Here is a 13,156-nt window from a genome sequence, read left to right on the forward strand (position 1 = left end):
GGAGGGAGCAGTGTGGCCCTGCCACACCCCAAGTCATCATGTGATCTCAAGTCTCACTCTGGGCCTCAAGCTTTTTATCTGTGAACTGGGAGGAATGGGTCACGTGAACCGAGGCCCCTTCCAGCTCTGACCTATTTCTGCCTGACCCCTACCTCCCACTGCTGGAACCTTCAGGAACTACACCCATCTGCTCCCCTAGTCTCTTTCTGAGGATTTGAACCAAATTACTATCACTCACCCTTTTCGCCCTTGACCCCCACCAGTGGGCCTGGCTATGCTGAGGGTGCCAATGTCTGGCTGCGGCTAAAGAGGTGAAAGAATCGTGTGCCAAGAAGCAACTTGACTCCTGATTTGGTATTTGGCAAAAGGGCATGGGCTCCTCAGCCCTTATTGGCACCTCCACCCTGCTCCAAAGGAGAACAGCATTATACCCCTGTACCAGACCCACCTGGCCAGGCATCGACAGGGCAGGCGCTGGCTGCTGCTCGCCCAGAAGGCCCTCCTCTCCTTGTCCCCTCGTCCCCTCCTGTCCCCTCCAGTCCAGTCTTCTCCCCTCCCTTCCTATTCCTTCCCCTCCCCTCCCCTCCTCTCCCAGGACTCCCAGCCCATAGAACCACTCTCCACATGTGGGAAGAGGAGAGGTGGGGGGTCAAGGGCTAAGGCCCATGAAAAAAGAGAAAGAAAACCTTTCAACTATTAAATCTGTTTAGTAAAGACAGTTTTGCTCATACAAAACAACAATTTACAACAATCTAAGTGCTGACACACCATCAGACACGGAGGCGCTGCAGGCACTGGAGCCCTCCCCAGGGCAGAGAAGACCTGGGTGCCCCCCCTGCCCTGAAGGAGATGAAAACTGAAGTATTACTGCCACCCCACCCCACCCCAAGGGACCATGGCACCGAGGACCCCTCCCCACGCTGCTCCTCGCTCCTCACTGGCCTGGACACATGCAGCCAAGCTGTTTGGGGTGGAGGGGAGTGGCTAATGGGTCGGGGCAGAGTCGGGGCATCTTTGGTGTGAAGACCCCCCACCCACTAGGCCACACAATGGAAATGTGTGGGAGGCCACAGGGTGGTGCTGCCTTTGCCCAACGCCAGGGCCCAGGGCAAAGCGCAGAAGCTGTGTCCCATATAAAGTGCCCAGGTTCACCCCGGTGAGCTGAGAGGAGGCCTGCGGAGAAATGGCTAAAAATGTAAGAAAAATAAGCAATGGGAGAACAAAGGCAGGAAGGGGAAGCAGAGGTTACTCGGTAGATGAGCGCCTCAGAGACTAGGACCAGCACTAAGTGGGGAGGGGGGGGGGTCCAGTCTTCCTGATTTCGGCCAGTGCTAAGTCACTCCTCTCCACCTCCCGGACCAGTTAACAGAGACAGGCACGCAGGCCAGGCTCCGAGTCTGGACAGGCTTCCAGGCAGCATGGCAGGCTCACCACAGGCGGGGCGGGACAGGCCAAGGACGGAGAAGGTTCCTGAGCCACAGCAGGGCCCTCCTTATGCAGCCCGGCCTGCCCCTGGCCCCACAAATGCGCAGTCCTAGGCACACATGCACAGGCGTGCACACGCACACACACACACACAGTCACTCACTCCTATCCGTCTGGCACACTGGTGATGTCGAGGGATCCAGTAGGAGGTGGTGGCATCCTGGCCCCAGACCTCCATGGCCTTGAGCGCCAGGCGCCTCGGCCAGCGGGGAGCTGAGGCTGTAGTGGGGAAACGGGGCAGATGGGACGACACAGGGACACTCCCTACAACAGTTTCGACAAATACCCTTTAACAAGAGGAAGGGGTTTGGGGGGAGGGGGGATGAGGAAAGGACAATAAAAGAAGTTTCATAAAAATCCTAAGTCAAATCATGATAAAACTGCAGACTGAGCACAGGTTCAAGAGCATCTGCTCCCTCCTCTGCACGCCCTCCAGACCCCGGCCCTCCCTCTGGGCGGCCAGAGCCGAAGGCAGGAGTCAGCCTCTCACGAGGCTCCTGCTCCGCGAGCCGAGGAGGAGGGAGGCAGCAGTGGGCAGCCTGTGTCTTCATTTAAAAAACAGATTCAGGTCGAGAGTTATTGCTTGTCCTCCAGCGGAGAAGGACGGGCTGAGCGGTCAGTGAGCGAGGGCCGCAGCCTCCAGGGCCCGAGCCTTCTTCCGCCTCTTCAGAAGCAGAGGGTTGGAGGCATCTTCTATCTTTTTTATCTTGATCTGCTCGTAGTCGACACGCATTGTGGCCAAGGCACTGGTCATCTCCTCCTGGGGGAAGGGTTCCACCAACAGAGATGTGAGGGACATAAGCAAAGGCAGAGTGAGCCTGGCAGGGGTGGTTCAATGGTTGGGCATCAACCTACGAACCAGGAGGTCACAGTTCAAATCCCGGGCAGGTGCTGAGGCTCGATCCCCAGTGGGGGGCGTGTAGGAGGCAGCTGATTGATGATTCTCTCTCATCATTAATGTTTCTATCTCTCTCCCTCTCCCTTCCTCTCTGAAATCAATAAAAATATCTATTTTAAAAAACAAATAAAGGCAGGATGAGGGCAACCAGAGCAGAGAGAGAAGCGGCAGGCTGGCCAGAAGGTCCAGGACCAAAAGCGGCCTCAGCCCTGGGCTGGGTCAGCTGAGTCGCCACCGCTGCAGGAAGAGCACTGGCCAAGGAGTCAGGAGACCTGGGCCTGGTCTGCCCTGGCCAGTCATCAGCTGTGTGACCTTGAACAGGTCATTCCCCTCTCTGGGCCTGTTTCCTCATCTGCAAAATGAGAAGATAGTACCTCTGAGGCCCTTTTAGAGACCCAGGGAATAGAAAGCTTGTAGGAAACAGCCCCCCGAGTTTAGGCCGGAACACAGACTCCTCCGCCCCAACCTGGTCGGTAAGTGGCTCAGACTCGCTGTTCTTGTTGTAACAGAAACCTCTGGGTGAGAGAATGCAGAACCAAATCCTCCCTGGCCAGCACCACCAGGCACCCCGCGCCCTCTCGGCCCGCGGTTCCTCACCTTGACATCCTCCCACCGCTCCTTGTCCTCCTTCAGGACCCGGCTGGTGTGCAGCGGGGTTTGAGGGACCTTTGTTGATTGCTGAGGGGAGAGAACAGGGTCCAAGTGAAACCTGGGCTGGGCAGAGCCCTGGCTAAGCCCTGCCCCCAGGGACAGTCCCCCAAGACCCAGGTCTCTCTGGCCGCCGGCCGGGCTCACCATGATCCAGGGGTGGTTCATGAACTCCGTGATGGTCATTCTCTGAGTGGGCTCTGTTTTCAGCAGGTTCCGGATGAGCATCTTCACTGTGGGGGGGACACAGGGACACAGACAGTCAGGGCCCCACTCCCTCTCCTGCTCCTTCCCGCACACACGCGCACACACACACACACACACACACACACACGCGGCTCTTTACCTTCCTCTGATACTTCTGACCACTCTGGGTTGGGAAACTCATACTGGCCCATTCGGATGCGCGTCTTCATGCCCGGAGAGATGGCAAGGCCATGGTTGGAATAGAAGGGTGGGTACCCACACAGCCTGAGCCGAGGGAAGCAGAGAGAGGGACAGAGCTGGTGTTATTTAGGGGCCCTGCACCAGGAACAGCACCAGGATGAGAAGCAGACTTCTTGTAAAGGTCACGGGCAAACGAGGACTGGTTGATTCAGGCACGGTACAGAAATTCAGGACAGGGCCCTGATTCCTACATACCACACATTTCCCCGCCCACCGGCTAGTGTACAACCATCACTTAGCTCTCAGATCCACTAGCACTGAGGGAGGGGGGCGTGCAGGAGATTCCCAGGGAATCCCCAGCCAGAAGGGGAATGCTAACCCTAACCCTCATCTCTTCCTCTCAACCCAGAGAGGAGCAGACTTCCTCCCACCTCAGCCCCGCCCGACCTGGGGTCCCTCCCGGCACACTCACAGGATGTACATGATGACACCCAAGGACCACATATCACAGGACTTGTCGTACTTCTCTGGGCCCAGCACTTCTGGAGCTGCAAACCAAAGGTCAGTGTGGATGGGCCTGGCCCTTGGACACGCAGATCTACCCCAGTTTCTCTGTAAATGATGCTCCCAGCCCAGCCCATCAGCCCGTCATGATGGGACTGTAGCTGCGGGAGGGAGGGGAACAGCCATAACCCAGCCCCAGAGCTGAAGGAGGAGAGCAAAGACCCTCCTCGCAGTGGAACTTAGGACTAGAATCTTAAGATAAGGTCATTCTTGGCAAGAGCCTTTCGGATGCACAATGTCCATTGACTTTGACAAACACATTTGAGAGTTTATCCTGTGCCAGTGAGCTGGGCGCCAGAGCCAAATCTGGGCACCAGACCACTGGGCATCTGATGGAGGTGACAGCTCCTCTTGGGAAAGTGCCCATGTGCACAAAACCCTGCCGCGACCTCAGTAGTGTCCTAGGACACCCCAACCCCAGCCCATCTCTGACGAGCCCTACTCCATTCAGGTCACACGGAACCAGCGCCACACAGGGTCAGAGGCCACGCCTCTCCTGGGGCCTGTGGCTCCAAGGCCGGAAGAGGAGGGTTCGACAGAAGCTCAGGGGGAGGACGAGCCTGGCTTCCCTGGACTTACCCACATAGTAAGGCGTATAACAAGGAGTGGTCAACGAGTTGTGGCTGGTGGTTTCCTTGGCAAAGCCAAAATCTGTGAGTTTCAGGATGGCGTTGGGCCTTTTGGAGGTGTATAAGAGGTTCTCGGGCTACAGAGAGAGGCAGAGAAACAGCAGTCCTGCATGAGGGCTATCAGAGATCAAAAGGGTAAAGATGACTTCCCTCCTTCCTTGCCCACAGCCATCTGTCGGGCCCCAGGGATCTGCACACCATCAGCCATGGCCAGCTCCCTGCCTTCCCGGAGCTTGGAGATAAGAGGCTAATGACAGAACCAGCAGTGAATCCACAGGGCAGAGAAACCACAGGTGTGGCTGTGCAGTGCCGCCTGAGGACCACAGGGCTTCCGACTGGGTTTGGGGGTTTGCCCAGAGAGGGCAGGCTCTGTGGAGCAGAGAATAGCACCCTGCCCCACCCTACCCCATCCTGCCGTCAGGAACCAGGCAGCAAGGGGGCGAGCGGACGACTCTGGCACCCCTTCCATGGGCCCTCAGCAGCACCTGAGTTGGGAGGGGGCGGGGTGATGAACAGTTGGTACCTTAACATCCCGATGAGCAATGTTGATTGAGTGCAAATACTGAATGGCCTCACCGATGCTCTTCATGATTTCTGAAGCTTCTGTGGAGGAGAGGAAAGAAAGTCACACGGTGTGTCATTAGGGTTGCAGACTCAGCCACCCGGGCTCAGCGGAGGACGGCAGCCCTGGCAGCGAGCTGGAGGAGGCGGGAGCCTCAGCAGGCCTCACCGAGGGCAGGCACTGCAGAAGGTCCCCTTCAGTCACCCGCTGCCCTGCCTGCCCGAGGCCTGTCGCGCAACAGACCCTTTCTACCTCTTTCTGTGAACGCCTGGTCTCCTCGGTCCTGGATTCGGCTGAAGAGTTCTCCACCATCCAAGCTGAAACAAAGCCATGGTCGGATCTAGAGAAAACACCCCACCACTCTCCATCACCGCCCCCCACCCCCGAAAAATCCGTGAGGGGCCTGGGCAGGGAGTGGGAGGCGGGGCCAGGAACAGATCCGCAGGCTGCTTACCACTCCATGACGATGAGCAGGCACTTCCTCCCCGCGTACAGGTTCTCATAGACGTCCACGATGCGCACGATGTGTGGGCACTGGGAGGCCCGCCAGTGCAGCTCCACCTCGCGCCGGGCCTTGGGGCAGTCCTGCAGCATCTACAAGGCAAACAGCCGCCCAAATCACTGCGCTGTCTCAGGAGGGGGCAGCTGGCTGCTGCCCCACATGGGCCTATTCCAAGGCCCTGCCACATGCCTGCTGGCATCCCACCAATGCGCCATAAACTCCCCACTACCACTGACCCCCTACCAAGCCAATCTCCTTGGCATTTTCCCTGGCAGCTCTTTCTTCTAAATGCCGACTTGGAGCTTTTTAGCTCCCTTGCCTGCTCTAAAAGAAACCCCAAATGACCCCTTGGGGCCTTGACAGTCTACCCAACTAAAGGCATAGAGTCTATTGTAGGAGGCAGGCAGCAGCGAGGCACTGAAAGATGGGGATAAAGAAGGTCTGGGAGCAAGACAGACTGAGGAAACGCAATCCAATAGGGAGAAACTCAAGAATTTATAAGCAAAGGTACCTCCACGACCCCTCAAACCCAGCACCCCAAATCCTGAGCAAGTCCTTTCTACCTGTGATACTTCATTCAACCAGCAGGTGGCCTCGGGGTCAGCGCAATGTATTTAGAATCCAGGTTCCTAGGAGGTCTGCAACCTTGAGCGAGTTATTTACAGCACCAAGCCCCATTCACATCCCCCCTTCTTTCATGGGCCAGGTGGCCGGGGGCATTAAAGGAGCCTGGATCCCACATGCATCTCATGAGTCTCAGAGGTTGAACCTTGACTAGTCCAAGCCAGTCTCCTTATGTCCAGGCCCTTCACTAGTGACTGGCTTGGGAATAAGCCTAAGACCAATGTCGGCCAAGAACTTTGTAGGAAATCTGCTGAGAGGCCTCTTAAAGGGAGCGCAGGGATCATACATCACCTCTCCCACATATGGCACCTGGGACCGAGGCAGTCACCTTGGTGCCATAGGGGAACAGCCTAAGAGGATGAGCCAACACACTGAGGAAGACAACCAGGAGAGGTGGCACCTGCCTGGATCCTTGCTGATACCACCACACGTCCCTCATGGCTTCTTTGTGGTAAGGGACATCCTGACACATCCCTTTATAAATGGGGATAAACCTGTTGTGAGGATTAAGTGAAAAAATCCTGCACAATGCCTCGCAGAGTGCCTGGCAGTGCTCAGTAACAGTAGTCGTCATTCTCGTTACAGAATGTCTGCCAAGTGCACAGTGCACATGCCAAAATAATTAAGATAAGGACCCTCGCAGACTGACCAACTGTGGGAAGTCAAGATTAGCACTACAGTACATACCCAAGTTCTTTGGGCATTTAGAGGGCTGGGGTGGGAGGAGGCAGTCGGGCTAAGCAGGAACTGGACAGGCAGAAGGGAAGGCTGACAGCAGAGGAAAACAGCGGGAATCAGGGCTGACCAAGAGGGAGTGGAGCTGGGCTGGGGGGCAAGCTAAGGCACCTGCTGGAAAGTGGGTGAGGCTTGGTGAGTAGGATCAGACGGCCAAGATGGAGCGGATGAGAGGGGGCGCTGAAAGGCAAACGCGGGGATTTCCAGTAATAAACTAGCACTCCTCTATGCTGGGGTCCATGATATGCTCGGCCTTTTCTAATTTTACAGTAATCGCCATGTTACAGGGTGAGGAAACCGAGGCTCAGAGAAACAGTGGGTCCCAGGCTCAGACTCGGGGAAAGGCAGAGCCAGGGTTGGAATCCAGGGCTGGTGGGTTGCAAAGCCCACGCCTTTTGTGCTGTCGGACACTACACGACTTTTAGAGAAGAGATGGAGGCCGAGACTTGTCAGTCTCAGACCGCCAACTGCAGACGGACTGCAGAGGCAACAGGTGCCCAGTTAGTTCAGTCTTGAGCAGGCAAGAGGCAAGGTCCCCATGGGGTCACACTGTCACCTAGTGGCCATATGAGGACACTGCACAGGTCCTGGGTTCTGCCACCCTCAACTTCATTCATTTGGATGGACCAGGAAAAAAGTGTATTTTCCTTTCCCGAGCTCTATGCGGAGTAGGAGACGGCACTGGCTGACTTTATGTGCATGTAACAATTCCACAAGCGTTCAGTGAGCTCCTACTATGGGCCGCACATTGTGCTGGATGTCAAGACCAAATAGAAGGCTCCTGATCTGAAAGAACTCGGGCTGGGGGTGGGGGGTGCACTAGGAAGGTCAACAGAAAATACTTATAACCCACTGACATAATGTGCTGTAAGACTGAAAAGTTCAAAGGCTTCAGGAGCAATTGTTTTCAGAGCAGCCAACCGGGAAAGACCTCTATCGCCCCCTACAGGCACATAGGAGTTAAGACTCAAAGAAGAAGAAACAAAGTTGTCAAATTACTCAGAGGCAATATGAGGTCATGGATCAATTTCTGGTTGCATCATAGCCTTGCAGGGGTCCTTACCTTTCTATGACTGTTTCGCAGCTGTAAGTTAGGGGGGCTAATCCCCACCTGACCTCCTCCCTCCTAGAGCCATTGTAAGCAACTAATGCAATACTGCCTCTGAGAGTGTTTTGTTATCGCGCACTCATCCCTGAGCCCACAGCATAGCTGCCACCGCACAGGGGCCTCTCCATCACATCTGTGCCGAGGCTGGAGCACGTGGGTTAGCCAGCACAAGTCATCAGCAGGACTGTAGGCTGGGTTTCTGTCTGTAGCCTGGTGACCACCCCCTGGGAACCAGCTCCAAGCTCTAACCAACCAGAGCTGTGCTAAGTGAAGAAGCAACAAGGTCAAACCCAAGAGCACGCCCCCCAGCCCCTCCTGAAATCGGAGCACACAACTCCAAGTTCCTTTCCTTCTGCCTTAGACATGTTAGCGTATGTGGCACCAGGCACATTCCATCTCCAGGCTCACACACCATTTCTCCAGCTGCAGAGGAGCTGATGGACCTAGTCTATAACACACTTGGCCTTGGAATCACACACAATGGGTGTCCCAGGTCTGCACGGCCCAGCTTGTGTCAGGGAAGCCAACTACGTTTCTGAAAAGGGTGTCCTCATCTGTCCAACTGGATTCAATTTAACAAAATAAGTACATGGTGGAAAGGGTAGCACTTTTCAATTCTAAGAAAAACATAATCAAATTTTCCCATGAAGACTGGTAACTGACATCCAGGCGCATGCTTATCGTAAGTCCCTGAATGGATATGAAAACCAACGCAAGCAATGAAAGCAAGACCTTCAGCTCAGTCAAGAGGGCAGGCTGGCTGACGTCAGGGCAGAGCTGGGAAGAGCCAAAGAGGCTTGGTGGACAGCTGTGGCGTGCAGAGCGCCTGCAGAGAGGAAATCAAGAATGTGCTAATCTGGAGTACAGGGCTAAGTAAAGAACAGCGGGGAGGCGCCTGAGCTCAGCCAGAGAGAAGGGACAAGGAGAGAAAACAGGATTCCCGAGGTGCCAACAGGGCAACCAGCAGAGATGCGGTGGCAGGTTCAACCAGAAGCCAAGAGGGGACCTGGGGAAGGTTCCACCCCTGGGCGTGAATAAGGACACAGGCGGCCCCTACAGCCCTGCGGGCCTGAATCTGAAGGGAGAAAGTGTCTTCCCAGTAAAAAGCCATACAGGCTCTTAGGCAAGGAATGCCTGGAAGCCTGTGAAGTATTTTAAGCGCATGCTAAACCTGGAACAGATACTGTGACTTCCCTCCTCCCTCCACGTTTGCGTCTGAGATTCTTTTGCACTGCAGGCGAGATTGCTGCCTTGCGCTGGCTGCATGGGCCCGGCTGCAAGCCCACCTACCAGTGTGGCAGGGCCAGGGAGCAGGCCACAGGGTCCATGACCTGGGGGGACCTCTAGGGTGAGGGTGGCAATAACGGAGATATGGGACCTCTCCCAAAATATGGTTCCCCGCCTTTCTGTCTTTGCCAGAACCTGGAGGGAGGCAGGACGGTCCCACTTATCTCCCCACCAATTTCCCCGCAAGCATCCACACGGGAAGACTGGAGCGTGGTCAGCATCCCAAGCCAAGCAGAGCCAGGGCAAAGGGAAGCAACAGGCCGGGCCTGAGGCCTGCTCACCAGCGAGGCAGACATGAGGATGGGAGGAAGAAGCCAGGCCCCACGGGAGCATCCCGTGCACAAGCTCCACCACCACTTCATCCCTTTGTGCCTCAGTTTCCTATCTGTTCAACAGGACAGTAACTACCTGTCCACATTAAACCAATAAACACACACGTGTTATGTGAGTGACCAAGAATGCTTCCTGGCACATGGTAAGCACTGCACTAGGGTTTGCGATTGTTATTCTGCCCATTCCCGCCTCCCTGCCTCCCCCACTCTTACAGTCCCATTGGGGTGGGGAGCTGCAATCCCACTCCTGCCCACCTCATTTAGGGTTGTTAGCACTGGGCAGAGCGGGGGACCCAGAACACAGGGAGGAAAGCAGGCTTTGGCATCCTAGCCCTGAGCTCTCCTGCTCCCTCCCTACACCACCTAAACTGGACAGCTGGGGCGGGCTGCAATGTAATGAGGGAGGAAGCCATCCCTTCCCAAGACTGACCCGGTGCCAAGAGTGATGCAAAAGTCAATCAGGCCCTAACCGGTTTGGCTCAGTGGATAGAGCGTCGGCCTGTGGACTCAAGGGTCCCAGGTTCGATTCCAGTCAAGGGCATGTACCTTGGTTGCGGGCACATCCCCAGTAGGGGGTGTGCAGGAGGCAGCTGATCGATGTTTCTCTCTCGTCGATGTTTCTGGCTCTCTATCCCTCTCCCTTCCTCTCTGTAAAAAATCAATAAAATATATATATTTTTTAAAATTCCATCAGGCGCTGTGTGGTAGGTGTGCAGTGCTCCTAGTATCAGACAGCCTCTGCATTCCCAAGTAGGTTAGCAGGCACCACCCCCCAACCTGCCCCACATGGAAGGGCTGAGGCTGACCTGGATGCTTCTCCAGGTCGGAGAAAGGAGGACTTGAGAAGGAGGCTTGCTGCACGGGCGATGGCGCAACCTCAGCACAGAGAAGCCGGACATTAGCAGCCACAGAGCCAGAGGAGCAGGGAGCCTGCTCCCGGGAGTGCTCCATGTTACTGGGGTGTCAGTAGTTGGAATGGGGAACCCTCACAGCCATGCTCACACCCACCCCAGGAGGAAGCATCCTATTTTATAAATAGCAAAACTCAGGCTCAGAGGCACTGAGGGATAGTTCAAGGCCTTTCAGCCAGTGGTCCGTGGCAGGGCTGGAATATGAACTCCATTCTCACTGCTCCCAGAGCCTCCTGCCCACCACCCATGGCAAGGCAAAGGGCACAGACCTGTCCAGGACTGTGGTACAAGAGCCGAAAGTGGGGGCTGAAATGGACATATGCCTTAAAGTGCAAACCTTGGAGCTTGAAATTACTGTTAGAATTTTATCCTCAGGTACTAAAGGTACTAATGGAGCTTTAAGGATGTGTGTGTGTGTGTGTGTGTGTGTGTGTGTGTGTGTCCCAATAGTTGTTTACCTCATCTAGAAACGGCTAACAAGTTCTGTGCCCAGCAATAGCAAGAGATTTATCTATCAATCTATAATCTTTCAGATGAGGCTTCAGAATAATATTTACTAGAAATGGATTACTGAGTCTCTGTTAGCTTCTCAGTCACCATCGTTGTCATTGTCTATTTTTTTCTTCTGCAGCACAAGTTCCAATCTGTAATTTCCTTAAATTTATTTATCAAAAAGTATCTGATAGTAAGTGGAAGAGCAAGTTACAAAGCCTTATGTACGGTACAGTCCTCGCTGTATATTTATTTATATCTGTGCACATATATGCACATAGATATACATAGTATGTGTGTATATCTATAACAGGAAGAGCATTCATACTCTATAACATGTTGATGGTAATTATATCTTTATTTAATCATGATTTATAATTAGTACATATGTACTTTTTAAAGAGGCAAAGAAGCTTAGCTCTCCAAATTTCAATCAGAGGCTATCATCCACACCCCTATATGGCCAGGGAGCAGCTCGGGGCTTCCAGGCCGCTCTGCCACGCTACTCGGCCTCACCAAGTCTATGGACCTAGAATCTCGGAGTCCTGAGCAAGAAAGCAGCTCAGGACCGGGGGAGGTGGTAAGGAGAACTGAGTGCAGCTGTTCAATCTCAAAGATCTTTCCGCCTACACCCTGGGAAGCTGGGTCCCCCACAGCCCTGTACTAGTGGAAAGGGAGCTGTGAGCTCACGAGGCCGCAGGACCAGGACACAATGTCCTTACATCGCTTATCAACTCTGCCTCCATCCCTGGACCTGGAGCCAGGGAGGGACATGGGGAGGAGACACAGCACACGCAGCACTCGATCTCACCTTCCCAGAATGCCATTCCTCAGCAAAACCTGGGGCATGCAGGATGTGCCACACGCTGGTGTGGGAGGTGCTGGGATGTAACGGAGAGCATGACAGGAAGGCCTGTGCCCTCATGGGACTGACACTTTAGTGCGCGAGGTACACAACAAACCAGTGGGTGTGTTTTGTGTGTCTTTTTTAAATTGCACATCGTGCTTTGTGCTGCAAAGGAAATAGGGAGCTGCCACCAAGTCAGCACTGGTGGTGGGGAGTCTCATTCCCCAAATTACAGAGCTGCCCGAAGGCTGGGAGCGTGTCGCAGGTCCCTTTTCATCCAGCCCAGCTCAGGCACACAGGAGATGACAAACAGCTACGTCTTGGTTGAAATGACGATTTCCCTCCACACCTACTGGGGGTGGGAGTGTGTGTGTGTGTGTGTGTGTGTGTGTGTGTGTGTGTTCCCCATTCCGGAACCTTGCAGAGCTCAGTGAGGAGCAACGGATGGTCCTCCCCTAGAAACTGGTCTACACATACATCTCGCAGGTTTGTTTAACCTCAGAAGGTCACCATAATAAAAGATACACAGAAGTACACCATTGGGGTCCCTCAGATTGCACACACCCCCAAACACTTGATTGGAAGGTAAAAGCCTCTACTTGCTACTGGCTTTCATTCATGTGATGTGGAGGGGGGAATCCCCACCCAAAACAAAGCTAAAACTCACAACGGGGAATCCAGTTCCAAAAGCCGTAAACAGCCACGCCACACTGCCCAGAAAACGAGCAAACCTTTCCTGGGGTCCCCGCCCGCAACCTCCAGGACTTCCCGGGGCGGCCACACAGGACCGAGGTTCAACGAACAGGCCAGAGCCTTAAAACTCACACTGTCAATGACAATACTTTTTAAATGTTTGCAACACATGATGGGTAAGAGGCTAACTTAACTCCGGCAAATCAATTGTAAAAGATTAAGGATCCAAAATAAAAATGAGCAAAGAATTCTTATTTCAAAGACAAAGAAACACAGATGGCCAAACGGAAGATACTCGATGCAACTCATTACAAGAGAATGTTTATAAAGACAATGATCACAATTTCACCAGAATGGCAAGATTTCAAAATGTTTGACCAAAAACATACAAAATAAAACTCCCGAGTTTAAGCAAAGATTTGGGAAGGAAAAGGCACTCTCTCATATTATCA

General features: G+C 54.1%; 1 protein-coding gene across 1 annotated transcript in view; it reads right to left on the reverse strand.

Annotated features, from left to right (window-relative positions):
* Positions 1–687: 687 nt before the first annotated feature.
* Positions 688–13,156, reverse strand: part of MAPKAPK2 (MAPK activated protein kinase 2) — a 42,687-nt gene continuing 30,218 nt past the window's right edge. The window contains 9 exon segments of the mRNA XM_070396046.1: positions 688–2,245; positions 2,981–3,061; positions 3,179–3,264; positions 3,378–3,502; positions 3,891–3,966; positions 4,562–4,688; positions 5,135–5,214; positions 5,426–5,490; positions 5,628–5,767. Coding sequence (XP_070252147.1) covers positions 2,102–2,245; positions 2,981–3,061; positions 3,179–3,264; positions 3,378–3,502; positions 3,891–3,966; positions 4,562–4,688; positions 5,135–5,214; positions 5,426–5,490; positions 5,628–5,767 — 924 coding nt within the window. The 3' untranslated portion in view covers positions 688–2,101.

This window comes from Myotis yumanensis, unplaced genomic scaffold, assembly GCF_028538775.1.
Source record: "Myotis yumanensis isolate MYYU_CA2020_CCGP unplaced genomic scaffold, mMyoYum1.0.hap1 SCAF_17, whole genome shotgun sequence".
NCBI classification, from domain to species: domain Eukaryota; kingdom Metazoa; phylum Chordata; class Mammalia; order Chiroptera; family Vespertilionidae; genus Myotis; species Myotis yumanensis.